The 16,713-nt window shown below is 40.4% G+C and overlaps 1 protein-coding gene across 1 annotated transcript in view; it reads left to right on the forward strand.

Moving 5' to 3' along the window:
- The window catches only part of LOC126195511 (sushi, von Willebrand factor type A, EGF and pentraxin domain-containing protein 1-like), a 436,314-nt gene that overhangs the window by 204,332 nt on the left and 215,269 nt on the right, over window positions 1-16,713 (forward strand). The window contains exon 7 of the mRNA XM_049934138.1: window positions 15,733-15,906. Within this exon, the coding sequence (XP_049790095.1) occupies window positions 15,733-15,906 (174 nt within the window). The remainder of the gene's footprint in view (window positions 1-15,732; window positions 15,907-16,713) is intronic.

The following is a 16,713-nucleotide window of genomic DNA, read 5'->3' on the forward strand; positions in this document are numbered from 1 at the left end:
GAGGGTGCATGGGACAGGTTTTACACCAGGGGCGGTTACAAGGGTAGGAGCCAGAGGGTAGGGAAGGTGGTTTGGGGATTTCATGGGGATGAACTAAGAGGTTACGAAGGTTAGGTGGACGGCGGAAAGACACTCTTGGTGGAGTGGGGAGGATTTCATGAAGGATGGATCTCATTTCAGGGCACGATTTGAGGACGTCGTATCCCTGCTGGAGAGCCACATTCAGAGTCTGATCCAGTCCCCGAAAGTATCCTGTCACAAGTTGGGCACTTTTGTGGTTCTTCTGTGGGAGGTTCTGGGTTTGAGAGGATGAGGAAGTGGCTCTGGTTTAGTTGCTTCTGTACCAGGTCAGGAGGGTAGTTGCGGGATGCGAAAGCAAATAACCAGAGCCACTTCCTCATCCTCTCAAACCCAGAACCCACGTGATCTACCAACTGACCTGCCTACACTGTGACGCATTCTATGTGGGAATGACCAGCAACAAACTGTCCATTCGCATGAATGGACACAGGCAGACAGTGTTTGTTGGTAATGAGGATCACCCTGTGGCTAAACATGCCTTGGTGCACGGCCAGCACATCTTGGCACATTGTTACACTGTCCGGGTTATCTGCATACTTCCCACTAACACCAACCTATCCAAACTCCGGAGATGGGAACTTGCTCTTCAATATATCCTTTCTTCCCGTTATCCACCAGGCCTCAATCTCCGATAATTTCAAGTTGCCGCCACTCATACCTCACCTGTCATTCAACAACATCTTTGCCTCTGCACTTCCGCCTCGACTGACATCTCTGCCCAAACTCTTTGTCTTCAAATATATCTTTGTTCTCAAATATGTCTGCTTGTGTCGTTATATGTGTGGATGGATATGTGTGTGTGTGCGAGTGTATACCCGTCCTTTTTTCCCCCTAAGGTAAGTCTTTCCGCTCCCGGGATTGGAATGACTCCTTACCCTCTCCCTTAAAACCCACATCCTTTCGTCTTTCCCTCTCCTTCCCTCTTTCCTGATGAGGCAACAGTTTGTTGTGAAAGCTTGAATTTTGTATATATATTTTGGTAAGTCACATAATAGTGAGAGATAGTTGTGCTTGTGTGAATGTGTGTGAGTTTTGTTGTATCTACAGCCTAGTCTACATCTTAGTTCGATAGCTGAATAATATTAACTCCTGGGGCCATGTTTTCACTTAAGTCTTTCAATGCTGTGTCAAATGCTTCTCACAGTGTCATATCACCTCTGCCTTGTGTAGGCCCTCTACATATTCCTTCCACCTTCGAGTTTTCTGTTCTTCATTTAGTTCTGGTTTGCCATCCGAGTGCTTGATATTCATACATCTTCTTCTCTTTTCTGCAAATATTTATGTAGGGAGCATCTATTTCCCCCTAGTAATGCTTGCAGTTACAGCCTTTCAGTTATCCTCTAGCTATTCCTGATATCCATTTTTCATTTTCTATCAATCTCGTTTTTAGACATATGTATTTCATTCCACTTGCTCCTTTTTTACATTTTTTTCCTTCAGTTAAATTCAGTATCTCCTGTGCTATTCAGGGATTTCTACTTTGCCTTGTCATTTTAGCTGTGTCATCTTCTGCTTACCTCAGTGCCTAATGTTCCCTCTAAAAATCTCAATGTCCTCTGGTCCCTTCAGTTTATCTGGAACCAGTCTACTTAATTTCCTACCTTCTTGCATTTTTTGAATTTTAATCTGTAGTTCCTAATCAATAAATTATGGTTAAAGTCCGCATCTGTCCCTGGAAATATCTTGCAGTTTAAAATCTGATTTTGAAGTCTCTGTTGTCACTCACTATATATAACCCCAAGATGACACTTCCAGAACAAGTATATTTAATGATCTCAGAGGACAATAGTTCACACTGGATACACTGTATATCATAGCCATGTGATAAGAAAGGCACAGTACAGTTATAGTTAGTGTAGAAAACAGCACGATGAGCAAGACCAGACTGTGAACGATTGCAGTCACTCAGCTGCAGTGTCTCCACCTGGTAGCCGTGCTTCACAATAGTGGACACAGAGTGATTGCTGTGTCCTGTGTGCCAGTCATGCCTGATGTCGTGGGGGTAGCCCAGTGGGTTACCACATTCCTTCTTCCATGGGGAAGCAGTGAGCTCCAACTCAGAGAGTTCACCTCCACCTGCCTTCCAAGGCTGTGCTCAGAACCAGGCAGATGTATTTGGAAGCACCAGACGCCCCCTATGGTGTTATCAGTTCCCATCAGCCCTGACAGCAGTGTAGACCCAAAAAGTCTTGGTGGGTCTGACACTGTTTGTGGAGGCCACTCCATGTCCATCTCAGATCCTGGCGTGGAAGGGAGCTGTAGTGGTGACTGCAGTGCCTGTGGGGCTGGTACTGCAGGGTAATCTTCCAATATCTGGTCTGCCTTGGACAGCCTGTAAACTGAGTGAACAAGAGTGTGGCTGGAATTGCAAACAGGCTGAGAACCAGATGGTAGGAACAGTTCAGGAGCAGGAAGGGAGATAGCGGAGACTCCTGAAAAGAGAAACGAAAGGTTGTGTTGCCGCAGTGTGGAGCTGATTCTGATGGTGTGTTGCCATACAGTCCCTTGTGGTCAGAATGAACACTTAGTGCCCCTGCTGCTACTGGATGACCACTGGAATCCACTTGTCCCTGCGTCTAAAGATCCACACATACACAGGTGGGTGCCTAGCTGGAAGCATGGAGACAGTACTATGGATTGCCCGACAGGCATTGGCAGCAAGAAGTGGCTGAATGCTATGGAGGACTTTGGCAACACGCTGCTCCCCAATTGGTGTCAATCTGCAGTAATTAAAAAAATGAGTTAGCGCCTAATCTGTATGAGCTGGCCATATATTTCTTCATCTGTATTTTAAAAGTTTGCACAAGTCTTTTGATGTCACCATTTGATTGGGAGTGGAATGGCAGAGACAGAAAGTGTTGAATGTAATTTCGTGTGGCCAACTTACCAGAAACCTGAGAGCAAAATTGTGATCCATTGTCCAACACCTGTGCAAGAGGAAGTTCTTTGGTGGTGAAAATTCTGCTGAGCACTATGACCATAGCTTACACTCTTGTGAACTGACAGTTGACCACATACAGAAAATGGGAGTATGTGTTGATAACAACAGCCTGGTAGTATCAAGGGAGGGGCCAGTGGGCCTGACATGAAGCTGCTCCCTTGGGTGTGAAGACATCAGGCAGAATGAGAAGTTTTGGTGGGTAACTATTTACTCTTGTTCATACTGATGACAATTGCAAACAAGATGTTTGACCTGCTGGTCTAAGCCCAGCCAGTAAACATGGCCCCAGGTGAGCAATTTAGTTCATGAGATGCTGCAGTGACCATGGGGCAAGATCTGTAAGATTGTCATGCAAAGGGGTTCTCATGGCACTATCCGGAGAGACTGCTGATCTGTGATTAGGAGGATAACTCCGTCCTCCAGGATTAGCTGCTGGTTAGGTGGAAGTAATGCCTCCATGGGTTAGAATCGGTCCGAGGATGTGGTCCGGCCAGCCCTGTTGAATATACTAATTTACCTCTTGTATGATTGTGTCCTTCGCTATGGGCACAGCTACATGATTACCATGGTAAAACTGTCCACCACCTGTTGAGCCTCCTCATCCAACTGGAAGCATAAGATCGTGTCTTGGTTCTACTCCAGTTCAGGCCCCCTTGGGAGACGGGAAGGGGCACTATGTTGGCTTGTTGTGCAGTAGAGCAGAAGTGAATTTCATAACTGTACCTGCTGAGAAAGAGTGCCTGCCACTGGAGTTGGTGGGTTGTCCTTTCATGCTTTCATGTAGCCTTGCCACAGGACTGAAGAGGGAGATTGATGGCTTATGATCTGTAATGAGATGAAACTTCATCCCATATAGGAATATATGGAATTTCTTCAGTTCAAAGATGATACTGAGAGCGTCTTTTTTGACTTGCAAATACCTCTTCTGCAACAATGTTGGACATCTTTGATGCAAAAGCGATCATGTGCTCAGACCTGTCTGTGTCTGTGTGTGCAAGAAATGCCCCAGGCCACATTCAGAGGTATCCTCCATGACCACTAACTGTTTGCCTGGTTGAAATATAGTGAGACATGGAACTGATAGGAGGGCCTGCGTCAAGGCCTTCAACAGCTGTTCATGTGCCTCTGACCAAACAAAAGGCATGTTGTTCTTCCACAGGTTGTTGAGAGTGTGCACAACCAGGATAATTTTCTGTAGTACATCACTTTTCCCAAGAAGGACTGGAGCTCCTTTAAATTCGAGGAGAGATGGTGTTGTTGACCATCTTCTGTGTGAACTTAATACCTTCATGAGAGATGATGAGTCCTGGATATTACACCAATGGTTAAGAGAAGAGAGATTTTTTGAGATTGCATTCAAGGCCTGCAGACTTGAGGGTGTCGAGCAGCCACAGCATTATTTCCTAAGTGTTCTTTCTTTGTGGCTTGTGAAGAAAATGGTTCCTGGAGATTTACTATGACCGTGAATTTGTAATCAGAAAATGTTTAAAGAAAACTGCATGAAGTAAATTAATATTGTATACATCCCAAGAACCTGTTTTATTTCCAGAAACTTCAAAAGCAAACCTCTATATGAGAAGTTTCCCAATCCTGTTATAATTCTTATAATAAAATCCTTTGATAGTGGAAAACAGTAAAACATTCTGAAGCTAATTTGATAAATAATGACACAGTATACTGTAATTTTGCTTACTAGTGACAGTTAAACTCAGATAAATTTGTATCTAGACATGAATGAATAGAAATATGACATTAAGTGGCATGTAAACAAAGATCGCATACTTCGACAGCTGTCAGATTCAAAGTTCCCTCTAATACACTAACTTGAACCAATGGCAAACAAGCTACTTCTTTGTAATTGGTCAGTGTAAATAACTTCAATGGTGGATGCCTCAACATACACGTCTGGCCACATTTCACAGTACAACACGTAAATTCTCCTGTCTAAACTATCATATATGTATACATTGAAGCATGCCCTTCCAAAAGATACATACAATGCATGCAATGACTAGTACAAATACACAGAAAAGCAAAAACAAGTAAATGATGGCAAGAACTACTGTTAGTGGTGGGGTCAACAGCCAGTGAAAGTGAACAATCTTTACAATACACTACTTTTATTTACAGAGAGAAACATTTAGAGATAGTCTATTGTAAAGCAGAAAGAAATTAAATTGATTACAGTTGTGAGTTTCTCAAAGAGAGGAATGGTTCTGAGTCTTATCTGTTCTGGGTCGACATGATGTGGCGATGGCGGTAGAAGCCATTTGAAGTTGCTGATGTGAGTCCTATGAGTTCATCCAGTCGTGTCCTTGGTATTAATATATCCTCTTTCCTTACATCGTGTTTCAGCTGGCAGTGGTACTAAGTTGTGCAGCACCCATTTGTTGTAAGCCAGAACCACGTAACTGTTTTGTTTATGCAGCACTTGAAGATTGTATTATTTCAGCTGCAACTTTCACACACGTTAGTTTGGCACAGCCCATACTTCATGTTTAAATTAACATTCAATTTGCTATAATTTGCCAATTGCGACATTAGACAGTCCATCTGCTGTTAATATTCATGGTTCATGATAACACTGTTCCCACAAAAACAGTCACTTGTCTAGCAACACAGTTCACAGTTTCCACTTTGGCGGTGTCCGCCCCCGGTAGCTGAGTGGTCAGCGCGACAGACTGTCAATGCAAAGGGCCCGGGTTCGGTTCCCGGCTGGGTCGGAGATTTTCTCCGCTCGGGGACTGGGTGTTGTGTTGTCCTAATCATCATCATTTCATCCCCACCGACACGCAAGTCGCAGCAGTGACGTCAAATTGAAAGACTTGCACCAGGCGAACGGTCTACCCGAAGGGAGGCCCTCGTCACACGCCTTTTCATTTCATTACTAGAAGCGGACCTCGGGGAAGATCAGTTTGGATTCCGTAGAAATGTTGGAACACGTGAGGCAATACTGACCTTACGACTTATCTTAGAAGAAAGATTAAGAAAAGGCAAACCTACGTTTCTAGCATTTGTAGACTTAGAGAAAGCTTTTGACAATGTTAACTGGAATACTCTCTTTCAAATTCTGAAGGTGGCAGGGGTAAATTAGAAGGAGCGAAAGGCTATTTACAATTTGTACAGAAACCAGATGGCAGTTATGAGAGTCGAGGGGCATGACAGGGAAGCAGTGGTTGGGAAAGGAGTGAGACAGGGTTGTAGCCTCTCCCCGATGTTATTCAATCTGTATATTGAGCAAGCAGTAAAGGAAACAAAAGAAAAATTCGGAGTAGGTATTAAAATTCATGGAGAAGAAGTATAAACTTTGAGGTTTGCCGATGACATTGTAATTCTGTCAGAGACAGCAAAGGACTTGGAAGAGCAGTTGAACGGAATGGACAATGTCTTGAAAGGAGGATATAAGATGAACATCAACAAAAGCAAAACGAGGATAATGGAATGTAGTCAAATTAAATCGGGTGATGCTGAGGGGATTAGATTAGGAAATGAGACACTTAAAGTAGTAAAGGAGTTTTGCTATTTAGGGAGTAAAATAACTGATGATGGTTGAAGTAGAGAGGATATAAAATGTAGACTGGCAATGGCAAGGAAATCGTTTCTGAAGAAGAGAAATTTGTTAACATCGAGTATAGATTTAAGTGTCAGGAAGTCGTTTCTGAAAGTATTTGTATGGAGTGTAGCCATGTATGGAAGTAAAACATGGACGATAACCAGTTTGGACAAGAAGAGAATAGAAGCTTTCGAAATGTGGTGCTACAGAAGAATGCTGAAGATAAGGTGGGTAGATCACGTAACTAATGAGGAGGTATTGAATAGGATTGGGGAGAAGAGAAGTTTGTGGCACAACTTGAATAGAAGAAGGGATCGGTTGGTAGGACATGTTTTGAGGCATCAAGTGATCACAAATTTAGCATTGGAGGGCAGCGTGGAGGGTAAAAATCGTAGAGGGAGACCAAGAGATGAATACACTAAGCAGATTCATAAGGATGTAGGTTGCAGTAGGTACTGGGAGATGAAGAAGCTTGCACAGGATAGAGTAGCATGGAGAGCTGCATCAAACCAGTTTCGGGACTGAGGACCACAACAACAACAACTTTGGCGGTTAGTGTTTTAGCACACATCATATTTTGTTGTCAAGAAAAATGAGCAACATTAAATTTACAATGAATATAATACAGTTCAATTCCAAATCGACAACAATACTGTCTGTTCATGAGTGCATTGTCACTGCGACAAGTATCATTCTGTAAGAACCAACAGTGTTTGCGTAATACAGCATCAGTTTAGAATATCCATCATATAGTCAAATTTTAAACCGTGTATAACACACAAAAGTCTGGTATTAATATCGTCTTAAACACACACCATTACTACACACACTACTTGCTTTCATATCGCCACGTTCATGTGCCATTCGTGACCCGGCGACTATTTGCCACACTATGCTCGTTCCACAGTTCTTACAACACTTCTGCCTATTGCATTCCGTTTCACACAATACATTTCATAAAACTATCTGAAAGAGCATCAGAACAAAAATCCAAGTCTTTATGTAAGGAACTCGCATAGAAAATAGCACAGTAAACATAGTCACATACACTTCATATTCTACACTGTATAACCAAATGAAAAATATTCTACATCATCAGAAATACGTCTATGAAGTACTAGCTAGTAAAGGAAAAGAAAGAAATTAAAACTTGTGATTAGTCATGGCATCACAGGCTCCAGTCATTACAATATCATCTAGATAATTTATGCAGCCCTGAACATCCTGCAGAAATTGCTCTAGGAACCTTTGAAAACTCACTGGGGCACTGGCCATCCCTGAAACTAAGAATCTGAAACTATATAATCCATATGGTGTGTTGACTACCTGTCCTGTGATTCCTCATCCAGAAGTAGTTGTAAGTAAGCTTCAGAGAGATCAACCTTCAAAAAATACTGTCCACCTGCAAGTACAGAAAAAAATCTTGTTTTGAACCCAAATACATATCAGTCTCTAACAGGAAATAGACTGTAACCGTAAGGTCTCCAAACACAATAACCAAAGGTATTGCCCACTTTCTCACAGATACATGTTCAGTGACGTCCAAAGCTGTCAATATATCTAGCTCATTCTCGATGGTATCCCACAGTGTAAGGGGCACAGGCTGTACACGAAAGAAGTGAGGGTTGCCAATTTCTTTAATGTAATGTGTGCCTGAAAGTTCTAGGTCCTCAGAGTAAATTTCAGAGTACTCCTTACTGAGGGTTTCCAAATCTCGAAATGGTACTTGTTCCGAGAACAGGTGGACCAAGTCATGAAATACAAATTCAAAAGTTGAAAAGCATCAAGACTGAATAAATTCTCCATATCCTTGTTGTGAACCACAAGGAAGGGAAGGTGGCATACAACATTTTTGCATGTCCCAGCAATTACGAGTTGTCCTTTGAGAGGAACTTGTTGTACACCACCAAGCAGCAAGCTGTTTATTGAAGAGGCAGCACTCTCAGCTGGAGATATGTTTGATAGTTTAACAGGGACACAGAGGCACCAATGTCAACTTGTAGCTGAACTTGTTTATTGCACAATGTGAGCTTGATGAATGGTTTATTAGGAGACCCTACTGTGGTGTTAGACTCTGTCAAATTCGCATTGATATCTGTTAGGTCCTGTTGAGACAAGTGTTTTGTGTCTGGAGCATGACATACAGATACAAGATGTCCTTTCTTCAGGTGTGCCTCGCACTGTGCCCACCTATTGGGACAATGTTCTCTGGCATGTGTCTTAAAACATTCCAGGTACAATGGAAAAGAGTGTCAGTCAGGGAGACTGAGGCTCCTTTCCTTGTTTAGAAGATGGAGTGGGATGTGGCAGTGGTTTGCACTCTGCTGTTGCCACATTTGCTGTGTCAACAAAGCTAGATCCCTCGCCCGGGTTTGATGCGCTACCTACCACCTAGCCTCAGAATTGTAATTGATGGCCCACAGCCTGGGAAACTTCCAAGGACTGGGCCATGCTTAAAATGTGTTCCAAAGTAGGCCTCTCACATTGTAGAGCTTTCTTATACACCTCCTTATCTGGAGCCACTTGAATAATTGCATCCTTAATCCATACAATTCCTTATTTACTGAAGTCAGAAAATGGCAGTTCCTACTGACTCCCTGCAGTTCATCTGTCCATGCATTGTATGACTGATTAGGCTGTTTACAACACTGATAAAATTCCACACAGGATGCAGTGATGTGGTACAGTTGGTGAAAGAAGGTAGTTAATAGCCACACATTTTGTCAAAGGCCGTGTGTGCAGATTCCTTGAGAGGGACCAGTTTGCACAGAAGCTGGTATGTGCTAAGTGAGATTCATGACAGGAAAAGTCATTTTATCATGACTGGATCTGTTCACGGAATGCAGCAAGGTGCTACCAGAAGCACTTCTCGTGCGCTTCTCCTTCTTCTGCCAGGTGAGAACAGTGGCGGATTTTTAGCTTACAACCAGGAGTACAATGCAGACAAGAAGGCTACGTGATGTTTCTGTCCCATAAATTACTGTTGTTGAAATTGCTGTACCATGACTTACATTGACACACACAGTCCTAGTAAAGTAGCATGTCCATGGTTACGTAACAAATGCGAAAAATACTAAGATGGATGTCAATTATGCTGTAATTCACAACATAAAAAAACATCTCCAGAACAAGTATATTTAATAATCTCACAGGACAATAGTTCACAACATATACATGTATGGCATAGCCACATGGCAATATAAGTACAGTACAGTTCTAGCTAATGTATTAAATAACAAAATGAGTTGGAGCCGACTGAGGACAATCTCCAGGTGATGGTTAGATATGTAGACAGCGTGACGCAAGTGGTGCTGGGAAATACCTGTGCACCTGCTATACACAATTGCTCGGCTGCAGCATTGCCCCATGGCAGCCACACTTCACAGTAAGGGATTTGGAGTGACAGTCTCATCGCTTGTGCCAGTCCTACAATGACGGCTGACATTGGGGACATTGGCTGGTGCCCTATATCTAGGTAGTACCCCAGTGGGTTGCCACACATTATATAATCAGTCTGAAACCTTTCTGTACTCCAGGTCTCTTCCGTGTATACAGCCTTCTTTCAAGATTCTTAAATCAAATTTAAGTGGTGATTAAATTGTGCTGTGTGCAAAATTCTGATGCCGGTACCTTTTGTACCTTTCCTCCAGTGTATGTGCGCCTACTAGTTTTCTTTCTCTTGCTTTACCTACACCAAATCCAGTCATACATCACAATTAAATTTTCATCTCCCTCAACAATTTGAATAATTTCCTTTATCTCATTATACACAATTTCAATCTCTTCATTGTTTGTGAAGCCAGTTGGTTACTACTGTAGTGGGTGTTGGCTGTATGTCTATCTTGGCTATGATAATGTGTTCACTATTCTGTTCATAGTAGCTTACCTGCATTTCTCTTTTTCAGTACATTACTAGCCTGCATTTCTCTTTTTCAGTACATTACTAGAGCTAGTCCTGCATTACCCCTGTTTGATTTTGTATTCTACTCATCTGACCAGAAGTTCTGCTCTTGCAGCCACTTCACTAATTCCCACTATAGCTAACTTTGACCCTCCATTTCCCTATTTAAGTTCTCTAAACTATGCACCCAACTACGGCTTCTAACATTTGACGCTGTGACCACTTTTTACTCTGATGATGATATTCTCTTGCATGTTGTTGCCCCACCCTCCCTGTCCCCAAGGATAACTGAATGGGGGCTATTATACTTCAGGAATATTTTACCCAAAAGGATATCATGATTATTAAACCAAACATTAGAGCACCAGTGGTACAGCTGTCTGTATTGTTGAGGAACACAAGCCATCTCACCTTGGCAAGTTCATTGGGAGGATCCAGAGTACTTTAGCACAAAAAATAGAAAATGTAACATTCTCCCTGAATGTTCATTACACTTCCACCTTTTAATGAGCTGAGTGCATTCTTGTCTAAAATAACTTCTACCAATGTGTTTCTCTTTGTCTGTAAAGTACGTAAGGACAGCCAAGTTGAATTGATCCTCAATTTTTATAGATATTTCTACTGAAAAGCAAATACCATGGGCATTAGTCTCCTATCATGAAAATCAGAAATGAACATTGACAATATTTGTGACAGAACAGCCATGTCTACTTATCAGTAACTAACTAAAACACGAATAATGGAAACCTGCACGTCAACTCTTCCATTCTCCAGTTGGTCTTAATTTAACATTTCATAGTAAACACTTTTCTAATAGTATGTGTATCTTAATGAAACATTCACTTAATACATCATAATAGTACTAACTTTATATGAAAATCCACAGACTGATCATCCCATGTTATTGCTGTAGTTTTCAGTCCCATTCAGCTTTTACTCAAATATTTATATTCCTTATGGAGCCATAGTATACATAATTACCTTAGTTCTGACTAATGGAAATGTGGGTTCAGCTTTGAGAAGAAATACACAGAAATGATAGCAGATGGCATTGTTATGCAGATGGGACATTGGATATTGCAACTAGTTTTGATTCTCTCAAAATGTTTAATTTTCAACATAATGAACCACAGTTCTCATAATTTGAGCTGATAGTTTGTGTGCTACCTCCAACATGTGAACATACTTTAGTGGTCTTAACTGTACATGACTGCAAATAAAATGCAGAAATTTGATTAACTGTGATTGCCATACAAATAAAATGAGAAGTATTAATATTTGTGTGTTACAGATGTGGAATTTTAAACTAGTGTTTAAGAAAACAACCTTCATTGAGTCTTTAACAGTTTTGCACTAGTGTATATTTCAGAAAAAAAATTGCAAAAAAGAGCAACTTATTTTGTGATTGATAAATGCTTGATAAGTAATTGCTGACCCGTGCACTGGGATTTATGTTTTTAACCTTCGATCATAAAACACTTTTAAGATTAGTAGTTGCAGAGATACTTTCAGTGATTTAAATTATTATTTTTCACACTTTATTTTAAGCTTGCTATTGACTTGCTAATTTCCTAATATGATTATTCTTGAAATAAATTTCATGCAGGTAATTTAGTACTATATCAAATTCAGAGTGCACTAAGTTTCATAAATGTGCCTTTGATTTTGCTGAGCACAATGTAGTGAGATCACTGCACGAAAACAGTTTACTATTGAAATAGACACTACATACATGTTAAGCTGAGTGAGTACCTAGTTGAAAGAGATATTTTATGACAGATTCAAGTCATCCAATTTTGAAGGTAACTATGTAGAACACAAATGAAAAGAAATGTTTTGTGTGTTGCTGTAGTTCGCAGGAACAGTATTCATTTTACAATGTCATTAGCCATCAAATGTGCATCTGCTGTTGGTGGTATAGCTCTCAATGTGAGAAGAAATGAGATCTTACAATTCACATTAAGTATTTGCTAAGAGCAATTCAACTACATCCATGCTCTCCAAACAACTGTGAAGTATACGGCAGAGGTTATGTTCCAATGTACCAGAACTTAGGGCTTCTTCCCATTACATTCACATATGTAGTGTGGGAAGAATGATTGTTTAAATACCTCTGTGCATGCTGTAATGATTGTTTAAATACCTCTGTGCATGCTGTAATTGGTCTGATATTGCCCAAGTAATTCCTATGGGAGTGATATGTGGGGGGTTGTAGTATGTTCCTAAAGTCATCATTGAAAGCTGGTTCCTGAAACTTCATAAGTAGACTTTCTAGGGATAGTTTATGTCTTATCTTCAAGAGTCTGCCAGTTCAGTTCTTTCAACATCTCTGTGACACTCTCCTGCGGGTCAGACAAACTTGTGACCATTTGTTTCGCCCTTCTCTTGACACATTCAGTATCCCGTCAGTCCGTCAGTCCTTTCTTGTATGGGCTGCACACACTTCAGCAATATTCTTGGATGGGTCACACGAGTGATTTCTAAACAGTCCCCTTCGTAGACTGGTTGCATTTCTCCATTATTCTAACAATAAATCTCTACGTACTTTACCCACAACTAAGCCTACATGACTGTTCAATTTCATGACCATACAAAGTGTTAGACCAGGAATTTGTATGAGTTCACCAATTCCAGTTGTGTCTCACTGATATTATGGTATATTACATTTTTTTTTCTTTTTGTGAAGTTCATAATCTAACATTTCTAGATCTGGCTGAATATTTGTGCAGTGTCTTTCAGACAGTAATTCGTTATAAATAACTGCATCACCTGCAAAAAATCTAAGGTTACTATTAATATTGTCTGCAAGACCATTAATATATAACATGAATAGCTAGGGGCCCTAACTCACTTCCCTCCCATACACCCGAAGTTATGTCTACATCAGTCTGTGACTCTTCATCTAACTTGCTGCATCCTCCCCATCAAGAAATTCTCAGTCCTGTCACATATTTCACTTGATAACCCATATGACCATACTTTTGATAATGAGCGTGGTTGTGGTACTGAGTCAAATGCCTTTCAGAAATCAAGAAATACTACATCAACATGAAACTTCTTGGCAGATTAAAACTGTGTGCCAGACTGAGACTGGAACTCACATGCTCACTCCACTGCAGAGTGGAAAAATCTCATTCTGGACTGCATTTACATGATTACCTTGATCCCTGGCTTTTGTAGCATCATTTGAGAAAATTGCAAGTTGGATTTCATGTGATCTATGGTTTCAAAATCCGTGCTGGTTGGCATGAAGCAGGTCATTCTGTTCAAGATACCGCCTTAAATATGAGCTCAGAATATGTTCTAAGATTCTACAAGAAATGAAAATCAAGGATAATGGACTGTTTGTTGATAACTCAACCATAAATTCAGTGTAGAATCAGATAAGGATTCCATTGGGCCCTGGAACTTTGCTCAGTTTTAACAATTTCTACTGTTTCTCATTGCCACTGGCGTTAATATCTATTTCACCCATCTTTTCAGTGGCATAAGAATTAAATTGGGGCAATACCCATCGGTTTTGCTTTGTAATTGAGCATTTGAAAACAGGGTTAAGTATTTCTCCTTTAGCTTTTCTACCCTCAGTTTCAGTTCCTTTCTCATCCATGAGTGGCTGGACACCAACTTTGGCACCACTAACAGCTTTCACATACAACCAGAATTTCTTTGGACTTCATGAGAGATCTTTCTGTCATATTATGTTACAGTCGTGATTGAAGGGTTTATGCATTGTTAACTTGACAGCCTAACATGTTCTCTACCTATGGCCTGCTGCTTTGTTTCATACTAATTATACAATAGTCTCACTTTCGATAGAAGTTTCTGTACAGTGACTGTGTCCCATAGAGGGTGTTTCCCATAATGAAGTGTCCCAGCGGGCCCATATCTATTCAGTGCATGGTCAACTGTTCTGTTAAATTTGAGCCATAGTTCCTCTACATGCTCCTGTCATGAGTTAAAAGTTCCAAGTTCCTCACTGGGAAATGACACTTGGCAGTCACTGTTGCTACAACTGCCATATGGTCACTGATACTAGTTTTAATGTGGACATCCTCAATGGTGTCAGGTATGTTTGTTGCCATTATATCTGTTTCCATCATGAATGGAGTCTGAACCATTTGTTCTAGGTATTTTTGAGAGAAGTTGAGAGAAGTAATGCCTCGTGTGATGTCTTGTCACACCCACCACTAACAAAACTGTAATTTTCCCACTTGATTGTTATATGATCAGCAAACTGAGGTTTTCTCTAAAGTTTTCTATTACATCAGGAGGCGAGTCTGGTGATCAATAGAAGGATTGAAATATAATTTTATGCCTACCTCTGATACTGCATCTTGCCCAAAGAATCTCCCAAGCAGCTTGATAATCAAACAAATATCAGCTGAAGAACCTGAGACAGAAGCCAACATACAATTTGTCATTAAGTGGTCACAAAAGCTTTAACAATTCTGATCAGCAATTCGATGGTAGTATGTCTTTAAAGACAGTTTGTTGCCAGTACAGCCTGTTTTTAGAGAATCAAATCTCATGAAGACTGTTGCAAAATGCAGGAAGATATTTAAGGAAATTAGTATTTTTTTGTTTTGACTGGCTGATAATAATAAATAAATATAAAATTATAGTGAGACAGAATGGCTGGCCATCTGCTGCCTCCCACTCCTCCCTTTTCAACTGAATAATGATCAGCCATGTTGTTTCCTTGTAATTTTACAGTTTTCTCAATTGAATTTTGTTATTTGGTATAAATAAATACAAAGTAATATATGTCACAGAACAAATAACAATGGCACAGTTTGAATATAGCTACAATGATAAAACTTGCACTCTTATCTTTATGTGCATCTATGTTTTGTGTGTGTGTGTGTGTGTGTGTGTGTGTGTGTGTGTGTGTGTGTGTGTGTGTGTATTTTTAAGAGAGAGAAGGAGGTGGGAGAATGGGGAATGAGAGTGACTGTAACAGATCAAGCTTATCCAAGTGAAAATTAGACAAAGAAAGATGAGGTAGTGGTATTAAATTTGAGTTTTGGAATGTCTATGCATGTACAAATTCATTTTAGTGCTTGCACGTAAACAATTATTTTGATGATGCATATACAGTTGTATCGATATTGGTAGGTATGTAATCAGCAGCATAGAAGAGTTCTCTCTGCTAAAATTGGAGTTCTTCAAAGACAAAAAATTTTATTTTCACTTCACATTTAAAAAGTTTAATTAAGGAGTAAATATTTAATAGAGCAGTAACTTTTCTTATTTTAGCTCGCTGCAAGCGTATGCCCAGAGCTCCCAGGAATGGCTTGGTCATTGCTCCCAAAACAGAACATGGTATGCTCGCTCGTTTTAAGTGTAGGGATGGTTTCACACTTCGTGGAGGGAATGTGACTGAGTGCCGTTACGGAAACTGGACTGGCGAATTACCATATTGTCAGGAAGGTATTTCAGTTTTAATACTGTTATAGTTTCAGTTACTCTCTTACATCATAAACAATTATTTACATCTTTATTTTAATGTGTGGATATTGTTGCATTGATCTTTGGTCCACTTGCAGATAGGTACAATTATGATGTCAGTCTTGGCAGATGTTTAGCAGTCATGCTTTGCATAAACCTCTTCTTTAGTTCCCTACAATTTAAATAATCTGTCATTTTTGCATTTTTTTCGTTGTGGTGTCACTCACCCTTGTTTCATTGCTCTTCTATGATACATACTACTACTCTTATATGTAAAGAAGCCACAACCTGAACACTCATAATGTCAGTACTGCCGTTGGTTTGTCCTCCAAGACTCTGTCGTTCAGTGAGGTCCAACACTGTTCAGGTCTCCAGGCTCCATGTAATAGCTCTTGATAAAGACCATTGAATCTTTACACAGCAACCACATAGGAACATCATTTAGGCATTCATGTATGTCTTATATCTTGACTTTGTAGAATATTCATTTATCATCCTAAAATGATCCTAAAGCATTTCCTCAGGATCATCACTTAATAGCCTTTGGGAAGATTTTGCGTGAACTTGCCCCCTTTTACCTTTCATAAGTTCATTGCAAAACCCAATCAGATTAACATATGCCGAATACATGCATCTGTTCCTGAAAAGCAGCTGGATGGTTAAGAATGTCCAAGCCAACAGGGCTCCTCCACTGTTATGCATCCATCTCTAGCCATATCTTGTGGCTAATGGAGTTGGCTAACTATCTCACTCTACCACCACCTCACACACCTATCTAACAGTTGCTGT

The sequence above is a fragment of the Schistocerca nitens genome, chromosome 7 (genome assembly GCF_023898315.1).
Source record: "Schistocerca nitens isolate TAMUIC-IGC-003100 chromosome 7, iqSchNite1.1, whole genome shotgun sequence".
Classification (NCBI taxonomy): Eukaryota; Metazoa; Arthropoda; class Insecta; order Orthoptera; family Acrididae; genus Schistocerca; species Schistocerca nitens.